At 36.8% G+C, this 18,928-nt stretch overlaps 1 protein-coding gene across 5 annotated transcripts in view; it reads right to left on the bottom strand.

Annotated features, from left to right (window-relative positions):
- The window catches only part of AP3S1 (adaptor related protein complex 3 subunit sigma 1), a 57,954-nt gene that overhangs the window by 3,243 nt on the left and 35,783 nt on the right, over positions 1-18,928 (bottom strand). For 4 of the 5 annotated variants that reach the window (XR_008555816.1, XM_054714984.1, XM_054714983.1 and 1 more), the window contains exons 4-6: positions 12,170-12,241; positions 8,123-8,230; positions 213-260 (exon numbers count right to left, since the gene is read on the bottom strand). Coding sequence is in view for 4 of the 5 variants with exons in the window: in XM_054714984.1 (XP_054570959.1) it covers positions 213-260; positions 8,123-8,230; positions 12,170-12,241 (228 nt within the window). In the remaining variant the exon portion in view is untranslated. The remainder of the gene's footprint in view (positions 1-212; positions 261-8,122; positions 8,231-12,169; positions 12,242-18,928) is intronic. The other variant, XM_008144456.3, reaches the window with a different exon arrangement.

An 18,928-nucleotide genomic window follows, 5' to 3' on the forward strand; every position in this document is an offset into this window, starting at 1 on the left:
GAAAATAATACAATAATTAATAAGTAATAATAAGAGAATAAACTCTGCTTTGCTTACAACTGTAAACCTACTTTAGCCCACTCCTATATAAGAAACAATGTTCATGTTATTAGAGACACTAGTTTTAAAGTCCTGTTTTGTAATTTTAGGTCATTTTTCTTATGTAATCCTACCTCTTTTGTTAATTAAAAAAATAATAATAAAGCTGTTACCTGAGAAAAATCTTGACTGATACAAAATAGGCCAGTGTAAACTATTTGCTGAATAAAGGATACAAACATTGTTAAGCAATGAAATAAAAGCCATGGATTATCAAGTCAGAATTGGAAATAATAGAAAAATCAGTAAACTAGTATTAACAGATGTGGTTCACACAACAATGATAAGGGTGATATGGACGAAACACTCCATACCCAATTAAAGACTTAAAAGAGCTGGGTCTTCAGTTTTTGTAATTTAATAGGGATTAGTTGTTTTGATGATTATTATTAAAAATTTGATTGACCTCTACATTTATACCTACCTGAAGTAATGCAGTTTTTATTACAACTTACTTCTCTCCCATTGCTCCCAAAGACAAAGATATATATGAATATTACTTAGGGTAGCATAAATCATATTGAAAAGGGTCTTTAAGATAATCATTTCAAGAGAATCAAAGAATAATTATGTTCAAATAGTTTTACCATGTTATAGGTTCTCTTCCTTTTAACAGGAAGTATGTTGTCTGCCAAGGGAACAAAAATTATTTTACAAAATCACAGATATCCTGGAACTAGTATCATTTTTCCAGGTAGAATAAATTTTATAATTTTTCTAAATAACAAACCAATGTGCCACTATTTTTACTTTGAAATTTCTATTCAGGGTACAAATGATGACTAGGTTATAGAAAAGTATTGATTAAGATGTTTAAATATAAATATTTTAAGAGGTATAAATTATTAGAGGATTTTGTGAAAAAGAGAAAAGGTAGATATGTGTGTGTTTTACTGGATCTATGATTTATATTATAAATAGTTAAAGTAATTGTTTTCAGTATTAAACTTAATTGTCAAGAAGCCTTCTTTTCCATAATACCCTATACCATGAACAGTTAAACTGAACTTAAGCAAAGAAAATGAGAATAAAAATGCAGTCTGTTAGGTTTCATTAGAATAAGTAATTTCTTTGTGACCAAAGATGGTGTCAACAGTTGGCTACTAATGAGAATATATAAAATCAATAGAGCAGTAGATTTAAATAGTATATATGTGCCAAGTTCTTATTATGTAAAGCCAAAAGAAGTTTCTAAGTACAACAAATTACAATTCTTTTAAACATAAGCAGCAAGCCATAGACATGCAAAGGATGGTAACTACTCAGAACACGCAAATGGATTAAGAGAATCAAATTATTTCTCAAGCATGTTCATTACTTTTATGTAGAATGTCATGAATTTAAATGGTACAAAATTTTAAAATTGTAATGTGTATGTCAATTAAGTTTTAATTAAAGAAACATTTTAAGAAAGCAGATTCTACAGAATATAAAATATTAAGGAAAAATACAAGAAGGACTGTTAATTACTAAGTAGATGCTTATATGAGCTGTTAATGTTTATATACAAAAACTTAGGGCTTAAAAAAACAAACTTCATGTTACCAGGTAGTCAACATCCTAACTGACCTGCTATAAAATCAATTTCATTTTCAGACTTCCATGAAAGTGAAGTCTGAAACATTTTATTAAAGAATAAATCGTAATTTGCCATTAGAAAATCAATTTGCCAACACAGAAATGTAATTTTCATCTTAGTTTTCTTCTCAGTAAAGATATATTCAAAGCAACAAGACAACTTACACTCAAATTTATAGAAATGAAGTTTACCTGACTTCTTAGTAATTTATACAATTTAAAATGTAAAATGACAGTACAACATAGTTCTTAAAGATTTAGGATAACATAGTTGACACAAGCAGAAGAAAAAAGGAATAAAATCCTACTGGAGAAATAACTTGTTTCCATCTATGTTATTTTACTTGAGCACCACCATGGCACGTAAACTGCAGCAACTCCACTAACAAAAACAAATATATGAACCCAAAGCCGTTAGGAGTATGAATTAGATGAAGGAATGAAGTACAGTATATAAAAGAATGGTCATGTTTTCTCTCCCATGAGATCAAATAAATTAACAGAATTAAGAGAAAGAAAACAAAATGAAGTCTGCAAGTATACCAAAATGAGGCCAAACAGATAGAAGACTTATACAGACATACTCTTGGAAATTTCAAGCACTGGAATCACAAAGATAATAATGGATGGATATGATTTTTTTAAATTTTGTTTTTAAATTGCCAGACCCAAAAATAAACAAAATATGTGCAAGCAAAACTAAAAAAGCAGCATTACTAAAATATATTTTTAAAAATCTGAAAGCTCCCTTTTCCTCATGCAATAGCAATTAAGTTTCTTGAAGGGAAAAGGAAAGAATCTAAATATTTATTTTATCTAAGACATAAAATACCAACCTACCATCTTAAAATATTTTTTAAGCCTGAAATATAGCATAAGAAGATGGTAGTTGGAATAATTTGTACATACTAAAACCTTTACCCACCCTTCCTGCTGCAAGTTGGTATATGAACATTCAAAATTTTGACCTAACAGCCAAGTGAAAGAACATCAACATTAAATAAACACAATATTAAATGGTTTCAGACTCAAAATCATTAACAAAATAATGGCAGATTTTTAAACATGTTTTGAATGAAATAGAAAATGCCAATATTTTAATTTCTGAATGTATGGTAAAATAACTTTTAATCTGGGAACTTATAAGAGGCTTGCTCTTTGCTTTAAAGGCAGTAATTTAATACTGCAATTATAAACAAAGAGATGAGAAATACTGATGAGAATCCTCTAGTGAGTAAGAATATAGTATTTTATTTAAAATTTTATCAATATTAGAATATTTTATATAATCTTCATTTATAGTTTAATGTCTAGCACAGGAAGTGCCTTGTGAAAATAATATAGTAGACTAATGCCATTCATGGATTTAATATAACTAGTTTTGACCTCAGGGGTCCCCACTGTAATTTTGTAGAACAGAATAACTGCATGTCAACATAGAGGGGCAGAACCAACTCACAGTTTGACTTCCCAACATCTGTTACTTAAGCCCCTTTTCTTATTCTATACTCTTTAAAAATAGAAACTTGATTTAAAAAAGTAAAAAAGCTAATTACTAGTTCTAGGTATGGAAGTTAAAAGACCCAAGTGGTTGATGGTTCTTCGTTAGAAAATAGCAGTTTAACATAAATTAAAAACTAGAACATAGAAATTGGCAGTGATTTGGATCACTGGAATGATTTACTTCCTATTGCAAGGATAAAGTAATATGGATCTAGGGACCAAATGTGGTACACCCAGCTTCGTGATATAACTTATGATCCTGGGGTAAGATCTTAGGAAATCACCTGTTTGATGCTGCTTCTCAAACACATCCAGAAAGCAATAATTTAGCGGCTAAATAGCTATGCCACATTCTCAGTGACATTTTCCTAATTATAAGGTAGGTAATCTAACTTGTTAAGTTGATAGATTTTTTTTTTCCTTCATAGAGCTCAATAAAGTATTTTTATTTTGAAGTTTTTAAATGGGGTCCTATAAACATTTTCATTTTTCCTGAAATGGCTTTGTACAAAAAAAGTTGTTGCTCATCTACAGAGAAATGTTTAAAAAGTAATTCAAACAGTTAACTTATGGTGTAAATATATATATATATATATTTTCAGAAAAATACCAGAGAAAATTTAGTTTTGTAAAGCTAGGAGTCTATTAAAAACATCTCTAATATTTGCCAATATGCTTCGCAAAAATACTCAAAGTTTATAATATTTTTTGTCTTATTACGACATGTTTGGATGTCAGAAGGTTCCTATAGTAGAAATCCATTTTATTTTGGTAAATATACTTAATTCCATTTTTTAGAACATTTAATTCAATTTTAATAATTTCTGATCTTGTTTTTTATTGGCTACTTTTAATATGTACCTATTAGTCAAAACTAGTAGAAGCAATTCTGTTAAGACTTTGGAACTGTAGTACTATTTAACAGTCACTGTTCTAAGCCTTCACTGCTTCCTACTTTGTATGCAAAACTTTGAAGGCTCAGCTTTTGGGTTTTAAATTCACAGTTTCCAAAACTTATTAGGCAATTTTATGTTAGAATCCTAATTTAGAAAGATGAGGGGAAAAAATCTGTGAGTGTTAAAGTAAGATTGGTTCTGCCACATGATGCTCAAAATAAATTCTAAATTTAACATACAAAATAGTCATTTCTACAAAATGTAGTTTGTCAGTTAAATGACAATGTTTAAAAATAAGAACAAAAAACTTAACCTTTCCTTTCACAATGCAGGCAGACAAAACAGAACAAAGATGACATTGATGATATACTAGAAAAATACACTAAGTCCAATAAAAGATGAAGAAACTACAAGGAGAAACTAGAATGAAAAATAGGCTACAGGGACTATATGGGTTCATTAACACAAAGAATTTTTGAGTCTGGCCTACATAATTAATTGCCTTTGACATCATTTTGCTTTCCCTTTTGTTAAAGTACATTTTTCTCAAAGTCAGCAATACCTTGTCTACCTGTCCTGTCTGGGAGATTGAAAGATAAAGGTCTGTAAAGAGAAGAATGGAAAGAGCTAGAAAGATCAGGATGTTCGGAAAAAAAGAGGACTAACTTTTAAAAAGTAGTAACTAAATTCAGAGTCATTTTTCATCTTAAAAATAACATGAAATACATAAAAACTAACAAGTCTCCCCAACCCATCCTCTTCCACCCACAGGGAGTCCTTTCATTCCTAGGCAGCTTCCTGGGTGCCTTTTAGATTTTTCCCAAATCCCACCAACTTAACCCTCCTTTCACAAGATCCCAATGCTACAAGCAAACCATTTTTCTATCAAAGCAGGATAGCTGAAAATACACTGAAAGCATATCTTTGCTTCTTCTCTCTTTAACCAGTTAACTGCCACGATATTTTGAATTTAATTAAAAAGGTGCACCGCTTGCGTCTATAGAAGCTTATGGCGTACAAATGGTTAAAGATCTGGGTGATCTTTGCTCCTACCTGTCTAGGTATTGGGAATTAAACTGGTTCACTTTTGATTGTTCACTTTTGAACAAAATAATAAAATCTTCGAAATCTGACAAAGTAAAGGCACGTAGATAGATCTACGTTATATTTTAAGAGCTGTATATTAATTAAACCCAGGCTGATTTTTAAAAGATAAATGCTATTCTAAATATCACTTAAATTAACTTTAAAAATAAGATAACCAGATCTTGTCATCAATTATGATACTCAGGATTTTAATTAAGCCTTTCATGATAAGTTTTTGCTTACATAATAACTCTTAAATTAGTAATTTTGGGTTTTTCTGCAGTCATATGTTTGTAAGATATAACCAATTTAAGTAACCTGGAAATAGAACTCATATGAAAATTTCTGACATTTCAGTGTGTCTAGAATAAAGCTGGTAGCCTTCCAAACATACTTAAGATATATGAAAATTACTGAAAAATTACAAAAAGTCAACATTATTTTTCAACACAATTTCTTAAAATACGATCAGGACTAAACAGCCTCACTTTGACTTTTTTATAACTAAATATTAGCAGACATCACATATAGAGAAACACTTACTAAACAGATGTTGGGGTTTATCCCCAATCAGATTTAAAGTATGCTTTCTTGTGAAGGAGAAAAAGAAAAACTAATCTGGTAGCATATAACAACTAGCTATATATTAAAAGATTATTACTAGTGGATGAAAATGGGAGTATTCACTAATATTCAGAACCATTTAAAATAGTATTTATAGTATTCTTGTAACTTTCTATCAAAAATGTAAATTCTGCATTTCACTGCTCTTTATAAATTAAAAAACTACTTAACAAAATATCACTGAATAATCAAAAAACAAATATCCATTATGCAGTTATTATAGGTCTTTTATGACTTTTGTCAATATTATATACATCACACTAAGGAGAAAAAGAAAAAGAAAAAAAAGGACACCACCAATGGAAAGGAATTTAAATACCTGGAAATTTTCAATGTGAAAATTCTAGACAAGAAGTCTATATATTTTTACAGATGATTACACAGAATTGACAAATTACCACATCCATTCATTTTAGAAGGATTAATGGATTGTGTCACTGTCTCTTGGCATTTAAAATCTATAACCATCGTTTTGTAATTTAAAGTTTAACAGATTATATAAATTGGCGAGATGGATTAGAGGAGACGTCTGGGATTTGAGTTGCGGCAGAGCGGGAGTGGAGGCATTTAGCCTTCTGCCCTCTGGTGCCACTGAGAAGGGACAGGACCTTTTGGAGGTACCTGTGCAGAGAGGGGAGCAGGACCTCTCCCTCCTCCAGATTCCTACCCTCTAGTGCCAGCCCCCTGTGAACTTCATCCCAAAGTGGAGCCGGGATAGAGCACAGGTTTGGGTGCTGGATGAAAGACAAGGGGGTGATTTGTGAGTCCCATGTAAATTTGTACGTTGAAATATTTATGTTTGCATATATATATATTTGGTGTGCATGTATAATGAGCCAATAAACCAGATTGAGTGTAAAAAGAAATTTTCAAATTATCATTTTAAGATTTTAAAAAACTACAGCTTAGAGTTTATAGTAAATCTTTTACTATACATTATATATTGCAAACCAACCACACTAAATAATATTCTGAATTGTTTTCCTTGTCTTAGTTTAATCTAGTTTATATTTTCCCCTTTCAAAAACCAATACTTGAAAAATTGGCTATAGAACACACAAAATACATAGTTACTTAAAAGAGCCCCAATTTTAAGCTCTTCACTATTATAAGTCTCTCCTTTGGAAAACCAATAGGGATGGTAAATTGAGATAAGAAGAAATTTTAAATAAAACATTGGAAAATGTTTTTATCAGTTTCAACTGTTTCTAACCCTCAAATTTCATATTTATCCATCATCCTGTGTTTTATTCAGTTCTAATGAGCATAGTATTTATTTGTATTAAACTGATCATTTAAAGTACCAACAAAATAATAATTCTTCAGAACTCACCTGTTGTAAATTAATTCTAACATATTTTAGTATCTTGCTGCTTTTATAATACTTTATACCAATCAAACATCTGAACTTGTACTAATAATTATAAAATATATTTTCCTAATCTGAGTTATAACTATAAATACCAAAGGTAAGAGTATCCTTAAACAAGCATAGCACTGAATGAGATACTAAGACGTTATCTATCTAAACTTCTGCTACAGTAATAAATAATCAAAATAATGTGAACTTGAGTGGCTCAGCTATAGCACCTGTCACTAATATTCAGCCTAGTACATGAGGGAGGAGTCACTAAATTCTAAAGTAGGGTTTTATACAATGCTAAAGTCCTGGCTGGTCCCCATTCACCCAATCTAACAGCACAAAGTTAGCACTATATAACGAACCAAATCTTTCCCTTATAAAATGCAATAAAAGCCATGAATATATTTATCAACGAATAAAATATATGACTTAGCAAACTGGTCAGTAACCTTTGGGAAGGATCCAGAATTAAAAGATTAAGGCACTGAATTTCCTTTTTCAATATGTAATCAGGCTTGCTAAGCACCTATTATAACTTATTATTTCCTCATGAGAATTCCATTGCCTTTTCTCTCCTCTTCCATAAGTAGTTTTATAATACTAAATTTATATATCTTTAAAATACAAGTTCTAAGATATCCTTGATAATTACTGATTAATGTTTTATAAAGCAAATATTTATTCCATTTTCAAGTAAATAATTTCTTTTTTTAAGCAGTAAGAATTTGGAATTGTGTTAATTACCCAAGGCTGGTATGACCATGGCTAAAAGAAGGATGCACAACTATTTGGTGGATAGTAGCCACAGAACATTTGGCATACTAAAATATGTATATTCCATTTAAAAACTGAATAAGCATATCAATTGTACCTAAAAGGTGATACTAAAGGACAAACAGTGAAAGCTACAAATCATGCATAATTTATGACCATGTTTACCACCTTCATTAACTAGAGCACTTTCCGTTCTTACCTCAGATTTCTCCAGTTTATTTTGTGCATCAATTTGTGTAACAATCTCATTCATGTTGGTCTCCAATACCATTCCCCCCATCACCATTTCTGCAAGAATATTGTGAACCTAAAGGGAAAAGAATAATACACACCCATAAAGAAAATTCACTACAAAAACATTTCATAATTCCAGAAGTTTTTGGTTTAAATACTACTGTGTCTACTTTATAAGTATGAGCTGTATAATAAAATAATTTGGAATGAAGGCTTACAACCCACTTTCATCACTACTGTGAAGCTTTAGGTAGTTATAAATAACCTCTTTAAGTCTTATTTTAATGGGCTATAAAACAGAGATAATAGTATCTCCTTCATAGATTGCTGAAAAAATTAAATGAGGTCATCCATGGAAGTACCCAAAACAAAGTAAATAATCAATAAATATTAGCTACCTAATGATATTTTTAAGAGAGAGGAAGCAAGAGATAGAAACATCAATGATGAGAGAGAATCATCGATCAGCAATCTCCTGTACACCCCACAACCTGGGCATGTGCCCTGACCAGGAAATGAACTGCGACCTCTTGGTTCACAGGTCAACCCTCAACTGAGCCACACCGATCAGGCCGAAGGTAACTTTTAAAAATCACTTTTCTTGCTAAAAATTTAGGCCACTTATTTTCAGACTATTTTATTAAATGGCTTAATAATTCAAAGCAATGTTAAATTACATGAACTTAATACAGAAAAAAATCTATATATAGTAAAAATGGAATCTATTCTAAATTCTGTATTACCAATACCCAATAATACTGATTAGAAAACTCAGTCATTCTTCCCCTCTCTCACCTCCAGCTTTTAACAGGCTAGCAGGGTCCTACTCTACTCTCTTCATCCTTACTATATTGCCTTAGTTCATTTCTTTCTGGACTACTGCAACAGATTCCTAAATTGATTTCTCTGTCTTTAATCTCCCACCTAGCAATCCAACTTAAAAAAGTCTTGCCCCCAAAATGTACAAACAAAGCAACAATGATACCAATAAAAGCTTATTTAAGCCCTAACCGGTTTGGCTCAGTGGATAGAGCATCGGCCTTCGGACTGAAGGGTCCCAGGTTCGATTCCGGTCAAGGGCATGTACCTTGGTTGCTGGCACATCCCCAGGAGGGAGTGTGCAAGAGGCAACTGAATCGATGTTTCTAACTCTCTATCCCTCTCCTTTCCTCTCTGTAAAAAAATCAATAAAATATATTTTTTAAAAAAGCTTATTTAAAAGATTAAATTGATTCAGAATGAAGTCTAAAATCCATGGCACTAAAGGCACTTCAAAATCAGGCCTCTTGCCCAGCCGGGTGTGGCTCAGTGGTTGAGCGTTGACCCAGGAACCAAGAGGTCACTGGTTTGATTCCCAGTGTGGCTCAATCCCCAGTGTGGGGTGTGCAGGAGGCAGCCAATCAATGCTTCTCTCTCATCATTGATGTTTCTATCTCTCTCTCCCTTCCTCTCTGAAATCAATAAGAATAAAAGAAAAAAAAATTAGGCCTCTTGATCAATAGCAATCCCCCTCACAAGAAGTGTGTATTTTATATCTATGCCTATAGAACTACCTCTCCTTTTCTGTCTGTGAAAATATCTACTAATCCTTAAGAATCTAGTTTAAATGTAATTTCCTCCATTCACACAATCCTAAGCAGAGAATAAAAATAGTATTCACTAAATCCATTTTTACTTTGGCAACTAAAAATTAATGTGTTTTTTTTTTTCAGGTAAAAAGCTTAGAAGATTTTACAACATAGAAGTAGTACCAAATCCAACACCCTTTCTTGATAAAAACTCTCAACAAGGTGGGAATAGAAGGATCATACCTCAACATAATAAAAGCTATATATGATAAACCCACAGCAAACATCATACTCAATGGGCAAAAACTAAAACCATTTCCCCTAAGAACAGGAACAAGACAGGGATGCCCACTCTCACCACTCCTGTTTGACATAGTATTGGAAGTATTAGCTATCGCAATTAGGCAAGAAGAAGAAATAAGAGGCATCCAAATTGGAAAAGAAGAAGGGAAGCTGTCCTTATTTGCAGATGACATGATATTGTACATAAAAAACCCAAAAGATTCCATCAAAAAACTATTAGACTTAATAAATGAATTCGGCAATGTAGCGGGATACAAAATTAACGTCAAGAAATCTATGGCATTTCTATACACCAATAGTGAACTTACAGAAAGAGAGACTAAAAAAGCAATTCCATTTACCATCGCACCAAAAAAATTAAGATACCTAGGAATAAACTTAACTAAGGAGGTAAAAGACCTATACGCGGAAAACTACAGGACACTGAAAAAAGAGATAGAGGAAGACATAAACAGATGGAAGAACATACCTTGTTCATGGATTGGTAGAATCAACATCATTAAAATGTCCATACTACCCAAAGCAATCTACAGATTCAATGCACTCCCCATCAAAATACCAACAGCATATTTCACAGACCTAGAAAGAACTCTCCAAAAATTCATCTGGAATAAAAAAAGACCCCGAATATCCACAGCAATGCTGAGAAAGAAGAATAAAGTAGGAGGGATCTCAATACCAGATTTCAAGCTGTATTACAAAGCCACTGTTCTCAAAACAGCCTGGTACTGGCACAAGAACAGATATATTGATCAATGGAACAGAATAGAGAATCCAGATATCGACCCAAACCACTATGCTCAATTAATATTGACAAAGGAGGCATGAACATACAATGGAGTCAAGACAGTCTCTTCAATAAATGGTGTTGGGAAAATTGGACAGATACATGCAAAAAAATGAAACTAGATCACCAACTTACACCATACACAAAAATAAACTCAAAATGGATACAGGACTTAAACATAAGACGGGAAATCATAAAAATACTAGAGGAATCCACAGGCAACAAAATCTCAGACATATGCCAAAAGAACTTCTTCACTGACACTGCCCCTAGGGCAATGGAAGCTAAAGAGAAAATTAACAAATGGGACTACACGAAAATAAAAAGCTTTTTTACAGCAAAAGAAACCATCAACAAAACAACAAGAAAGCCCATTGCATGGGAGAACATATTTGCAAATGCTATCACTGATAAAGGTTTAATCTCCAACATCTACAGGCAGCTTATGCAACTTAATAAAAGGAAGATAAATGATCCAATAAAAAAATGGGCAACGGACCTAAACAGAATATTTTCAAAAGAAGACAGAAGGCTAAGAGACACATGAAAACATGCTCAAAGTCACTTATTATACGAGAGATGCAAATCAAAACAACAATGAGGTACCATCTCACACCTGTCAGAATGGCTATCATCAACAAATCAACAAACGACAAGTGTTGGCGAGGATGCGGAGAAAAAGGAACCCTCGTGCACTGCTGGTGGGAATGCAGACTGGTGCAGCCACTGTGGAGAACAGTATGGAGTTTCCTCAAAAAACTGAAAATGGAACTCCCATTTGACCCAGTAATCCCACTCCTGGGAATATATCCAAAGAAACTAGAAACACCAATCAGAAAGGATATATGCACCACTATGTTCATAGCAGCACAATTTACAATAGCTAAGATTTAGAAACAGCCTAAGTGCCTGTCAGCAGATGACTGGATCAGAAAACTGTGGTACATCTACACAATGGAATACTATGCTGCCATAAAAAAAGAAGGAATTCTCATCATTTGCAGCAACCTGGATGGAATTGGAGAACATTATGCTAAGTGAAATAAGCCAGTCAATGAAAGAAAAATACCACATGATCTCACTAATTTATGGATAATAAAGAACATTATAAACTGATGAACAAAAAGATACAGAGACAGTAAAGCATCAAACAGACTTTCAAATTACAGGGGGAAAGTTAGGGAGAGGTGGGGGAGATAAGAAATCAAACGAAGGACTTGTATGCATGCATATAAGCATAAACAATGGACGTAAAACTCTGGGAGGTGAGGGCATGTATGGGTGTGGGGTGGGGGGGCAATGGTAAGATATGTACACATATAATACCTCAATAAAAAAAAAAAAGAAGTAGTACCTTGTCTACATGGAAAATTAAATCCAGTTCACAGACATTTTCAAAACACTTGTCTAATGTTTCCACAAATACCTAAGGAAAAAGAAAAGAGAAAAAGTTAAAAGCTTTTGAGAACTGTGTAAGTTCATTCAAATCTATTACCTACAAGGCAGACAATCTTGTGACAAAAACTTTTATAAATATGTTATTACATATCTCTTTTTTAATTAAAAATTATATTAAGTGCAAAAGGAGTAATTATAGACTATTCTTCATATAAACTACTGTTCAATACATTAATATATAAAACAAACTTTGCTGAAAATAAGAACTAGAAATTCTTAGTGCCTTTTACCTACAAAAGCACTGAAAAATACTCAAATCAAGCTCCCTATCCTCATGTGAGGAAACAGAAAGCTTATTAGTATTTTATCAGGCCTTGGCTGGTGTGGCTCAGTTGGCTGAGCATTGTCCCATGCACCAAAAGGTCACTGTTTCGATTCCCAGACAGGGCACAAACCCAGGTTGCGGATTCAATCTCCAGTCAGGGTGTGTGCGGGAGGCAACCAATTGATATTTCTCCCTCACATTGAAGTCAGTGTCTCTCTCTCTCTCTCTCTCTCTCTCTCTCTCTCTCTCTCTCTCTCTCTCTCTCTCTCCCCTCCCTCCCTCTATAATCAATAAAAACATATTTTTTTAAAAGAAGTATTTTATCAGGATAGATGGGCATACTCCAAGTCGCTATCACATCTAATGTAGCCAATAATTTCCAATTAGCAAATCAGTATAAAAGATCACTAAAAATTACTTATGGAAAGAACAGGGTCTTTGGAATCAGACTTCCTGGGTTCAAACTCTGGCTTGAATACTTTCCATGACCTTATATGAGAAAGGATTAACTCAGCCAACATGGCTTGCTGAAACTCTACACATTCCCCAAAATTGTCTGATTTCAGACTAGCCCTCAGCTAGCTCCTGGGAACTGAGAGCTTGGAAAGTTCTGTCTGATAAGAGTGTTTAATGTGCCTGTGGTCTTGGGCCACACTGTACCAGTATGAGCAGTTTATGCTACCAATGTGATTTATGGCAAACATCTCTTTTTCTCTGAGGTTCAGGAACTTAAGTAATTAAGGTCAGTCACACAGGTGCTACATTCTGGACACCCAGGCTAAGATGAGCTTCCCTGTTTGGGAACACTTTGCACATATCATCATATATCACTTCTGGGGGAATTAAGCACATCTGTGTGACTCCAGGGGGAAGGGACACCTGGAAGCTTGCACCTTGTTCCATCAGACTTTCCCTCGTGTGTTTTTATGATTTTACTCTGTATCCTTTCATAATAAACCCTCACCATGAGCATAGCAACTTCTGAGTCCTGTGAATCCTAGTAAATCATTCAGATGACCTTGGGACCTCTGATATAAACAATCTCTAAAATTCCACCTATTTATATTTCTATTCCCATTATCTTTCTGAATGGTAGCTTTCACAGACAGAGTAACTATTCAATTTATCATCCACACTGGGGGGGGCAGTATTAACCTTTTGCACTCGGATGTCAAGTGTGACTCGACACAGTTAGCATCGAGATTAAAATTACTCTTTGAATGTATCAATAATTTGAAATATAAAAAAATCCAAATAAATAAGTTTGTATGAAAAGAAACTCCAGTTTTTTATTCTACTGCCACGCTTTGTAAAATCTGGGGTATTTAAAAAATTAAATCCAGAGTAGAATAAAGAAATCGAGAAAAAAGCAAGCAAGTGCAAAGGGTTAAGAGTAAAAAAGAGCAGCCATTAATTATTATTACCCTCTCTATATATAAAGAGCCAGGGTCGTAATATCTACAACGACCAGAGGCTCCATCAAATGCCTGGCTGCTCGTGCAGCAGGAGAGTGGGCTGAACTGCTGACCTCTCGGAGAGAGAGAGAGGCGGGGTTGATCAGCAGTGGCTTTGCCAGCAGCCAAGCCTCTCTCTCGCTCTCTCTACAGAGATCAGCAGTTCAGCCCACTCGCCAGCAGCCTGGGGCGGCTGCTGATCAGCCCCGCCTCTATGATCAGGCCCAGAGATAGGCCCAGAGATGCTGACTAGCATAGAAACCTACCAATCAGAATCAAATCTGGGTGAATTGCGAGGAGCCAGTGATTGCCTAGGAGGCGGGCTTTTGATGCTGACAGGCATAAAAACCGACCAATCAAAACCAAATCTGGGTGAATTGTGAGGAGCCAATGGCTGCCTAGGAGGCGGGGCTTTTGATGCTGACTGGCATAAAAACCGACCAATCAGAACCAAATCTGGGTGAAGTGTGAGGAGCCAATGGCTGCCTAGGAGACAGAGCTTTTGATATTGACTAGCATAGAAACCGACCAATCATAACCTACTCTGGGTGAACTGCGAAGGCAGAACCTAAGGTGGGGGCTGAGGAGGGGTTTTAAGGGCAACAACTGTTTGGTGTAAGGTGTTAGAAAGTGATTCAATTTTTTAATGACCTGTTTGGCAGTATAGTGCATATGGCTGGCTATCAGTCCAGATATAGGGATTATGTGTTTTTGTCTGCCAAGAGCATCTCCTCCTGCTGAAGGCTCGTCCTAAGCAATCCTACCCTATATAATCTATCTATACTAATGAAAGGGTAATATGCTAATTAGACCGGGTCAACCGTCCATCTTCCAGATGTCTGACTTCCTTCCAGACAAAGCCTTGGTGGTGGGGGCTAAGGCAGAGGCAGTTAGGGGCGATCAGGCCGGCAGGGGAGGGCAGTTGGGGGCGAGATCAGGCCGGCAGGGGAGGGAAGTTGGGGGTGACATCAGGCCTGCAGGGGAGGGCAGTTAGGGGCAATCAGGCATGCAGGCAGAGAGGTTAGGGGTGATCAGGTAGGCAGGGGGGCAAGGTAGGGGCGATCAGGCTGGTGGGGAGCAAGGTAGGGGCGATCAGGCAGAGGGGTTAGGGGCAAGCAGGCCGGCAGGCAGAGGGGTTAGGGGCAAGCAGTGGTTAGGAGCCAGTCATCCGGATTGCGAGAGGAATGTCAGTCAGACATCCCCTGAGGGGTTCCAGATTGGAGAGGGTGCAGGCCGGGCTGAGGAACCCCCCTCCGTGCACGAATTTCATGCACTGGGCCACTAGTATATAATAAAAGCCTAATATGCAAATTGTCCCCTTGGGCAGTTGTTTGGGAGTTCAACCAGGAGACCAGGAGTTCAACCACTGACTATGACATGCGCTGACCAGGGGGTGGCGCAGACATGGTGGCAGTCAGCAATGCGGTGCTGGCAGCGGGCGGCAATAGAGGCACTGCCGGCACTGATAGGCCCCAACGAGAGTGGGACTGCAGCGGGATAGTGGAGCAGATGAGTGGGCAGTGCCAGGCCAAGGCAGGTGCGAGCGGGGGCACAGGTGCTGCCCAGGGCCCAGAGGTCATCTGAAACCTGCCCTTACACTCCAGATGCTCGTGCTTCGATCACCGGCCAGGCATAGGGACTGCACCTATACATGAATTTCGTGCACTGGGCCTCTAGTTATCTATACTAATAATAGCCTAGGTGGTTGTCACGCCCTCATGCCATGATGCCCTCACGCCGTCACAATCCCACAATCCATCACCAGGAGGCTGTGTGCGCAGCGGGTGCACGCGGGTGGGCGGGGACTTGACACTGTGTGTGCAGCGTGGAGATGGGGCCCGGCAGCCGCTCCGCATGGCCAGGTGGTGCGGAGGCGGGACCACCGGCTCCGGCCTACCTCTTTGGGGCAATTCATTGAGGAGCCCCACATGGGTGGGCGGGGCCTACCTCTTTGGGGCGACTGATTGCGGGGCTCCCACATTGTTAGAGGGCACAGGCCAGCCTGGGGGACCCCACCTGAGTACATGAATTTCATGCACCAGGCCTCTAGTGTTATAATAATAGATGCGATGTTATCATAAAACAACAGCTTGCAACAAGAGATATAAGCGGGACTATTCAAAGCATAGTGAAATGTATGGTCACCCTATTCATAGGTGATCCAATGGGACAAAGAGTAAATTCTAAACAGCAGGTTTCTTGCTATAACTGCTCTTCAGTAAAATGTCATAATTATATGTTCTTAATTTAGGAAAATAATTCCTAAAACTTAATGCACTAAATGTTAAATTTTGCTTTAAAAAAATCAAAGACCCTCTTCAAAAAACTTTCTAATATGCATAACACATGGACACAGACAGTAGGTTGGTGGAGGTATGTGGTGGGAGGGTGGGGGCAGGCAATAAAGGGGTCAGTGGGAGAAAAAAGGGGTCATATGTAATACTTTCAACAATAAAGATTTAAAAAAAACACTTTCCTTATCATTTAGCAAAATTACTTAATATGGTTAGAAATTGAGTGCCCCCCAAATAGATACACATTGACAATCTGTTACATGGACAAGGCCAATACAAAACTAATAATCTATAAACTGAAGTAAAAAAAAATAAGAAAAGAAATTAATGGGTTCTAGCCAGAACCAAATAATAATAATAAAGTTGCTATTGCACTATATTTCACAAGGAGAAATATTTTTTTAAAAGCTAAACACTAGTAGTGAATAGTAAATAGCACCCTCTTGTGTTTCATTTTTAAAATAATATAAAGTTTAAAGTTAATTTCAATATAACAGTTATCTACTAAATAGCTACTCGTTAATCTACGGCCTCAAGGAATTCAAAGACTGGTGGAAGGAAAATTATTTTTAATTTACTAAGAGAATTGTGTTTTAAATTTTCCTTCATTTTAATAATACCTAGTTTAAAAAAAATAGCTATTTAACTCTAAGTCTCAGTTTCTTCATTTGGGCATATTCATGGCACCCATCCCATAGAGTTGTTTTAGTGATTAAATGAATAAATATAAAGGGCTTCGAACAGTGTCTCACCAAAAAAAGCACTCCATATACATTAGCTAGTACTATAATACTATATACAATTTCTTTCTGAGTTTGGGGACTTCTGTTAAATTTCAGGAGGACTTTATCCTACTGTTTCTAAGCTGTAATATTAAATAAAGTACATAAATGTAAAACTAACAAGTTATAAGATAGAAAAGGTCTTAAGCCCAAGAATAGTAGGAATAAACTTAAGAATACTAATAGAATGGCAAATGGTCTAAAAAAATATTTTCTTAGCAGAAAAACATTCTAGAGAGATAACTGGTTTCACTCAAACCAAGAATAAAATATACCACTAAAAATATACCAATAATGCTAGGGAAGAGAGAGAGACTGAACTTAAAAATCAGATCAAGTACCTTTAAAGAAAAATTATGAATGTAGCCTAGGTACACACTCCAATGTATACCACTGAATAATATTCATAACCTTAAAGGTATGACTGGATTGTAGACTGGATCTGCACTAAACCTGACCTGGACACTAATGTGCCAATGATTATAATCCTAGTAAAAATAGAGACATTTATTGTGCATTTACTACAAGTGAGAGAGAGAGAGAGAGAGAGAGAGAGAGAAACATTGATGTGAGAAACTTCAACCAGTTGCCTTCTCGTATGCACCCCGACCAGAGATCAAATCCTCAACCTAGGTATGTGCCCTGACCAGAATTGAACCCGCAACTTTTTGGTGTATAGGGCAATGCTCCAACCAACTGAGCCACACCAGCCAGGGCTAAATTTTCAATTTCAATATGAAGGAATTAAGAGTTGATGAAGGGACTACCTGTATTTTATATTCATGTCATAATGATTCTGAAAGAGATCATATCAATGATCCTTTTTATATGATTACTAGTAGCCCATTTGCACGAAGATTTGTGCAATAGACCTTCATTCACCTGGCTGCCTGCACCAGTTTTCTGCTGGCACCGGGGACCCAGGCCTTGGCTGTGGCCACCACCTTCTGCCTTCTTTCAGGGTCAGGGCTTGGCCCCGGGCGGTGGCCTTGGGCTCGGCCGCACCCAACATCCCTGCTAAGGATCGAAGGAGCCGACCCGCAGTGGTTTCCTGCGATCCGTGCAGGCTCCCCGCTGGTGCCCAAGGCCGGGAAAGCCTCGGGCGGCTTTCCCAGCCTTGGGCTCGGCCGCACCCAGCGTCCCTGCTACCGATCGCAGGAGCCGACCCCCAGTGGTTTCCTGCAATCCGTGCAGGCTCCCTGCTGGTGTCCAAGGCCGAGAAAGCCTCGGGCGGCTTTCCTGGCCTTGGGCTCTGCCACACCCCAACGTCCCTGCAACGGGTTCCTGGTGGGCGTGGCGTGGTTGGTGGGCATGGCTTGGGTGTAGCGAAGGTGCGGTCAATTTGCATATTTGTCTATTATAAGGTAAGATTTATCTTAGAAAAGGTTAGTAATGATAAATTAGCATTTATTCAGTCTATACTATTATGGCAGTGTTACTGTTCCAAGTGCTTTAAGTATATTATTTTATTTAACCCTGCACAGTAATCCCATAAGGCAGGTACTTTTTTTTTTTTTTTAAAGAAAGGCAGACTGCCACGTGCAGCACCTCATTTGGATGTGTCTGGAGTCTTGGAAGCTTGACTACCCTACGTTCTCCTACAAATGGACCTTGAGAGCTTGTTTGGAGGTTCTAGCAGGGGAGCGCAGCTACTCGTATACCCTTGACCGAAGACCGGTCCTCTCCTCTGGGGGGAAGGTCGTCCTCTTCGACCGAGCACGCAGCTTTGGGAGGGACGCACATGGATCGGTGAGGGAGGAGGGGGACACCCGCCTAGCCAGCCAGATCAGCCGAATCAACCCTGGCGATCAAGGGGGTGACAGATGTCGCAGCCAGATCGCCCTCACATCCAAGGCAGGT

This window comes from Eptesicus fuscus, chromosome 4 (genome assembly GCF_027574615.1).
Source record: "Eptesicus fuscus isolate TK198812 chromosome 4, DD_ASM_mEF_20220401, whole genome shotgun sequence".
NCBI classification, from domain to species: Eukaryota; Metazoa; Chordata; class Mammalia; order Chiroptera; family Vespertilionidae; genus Eptesicus; species Eptesicus fuscus.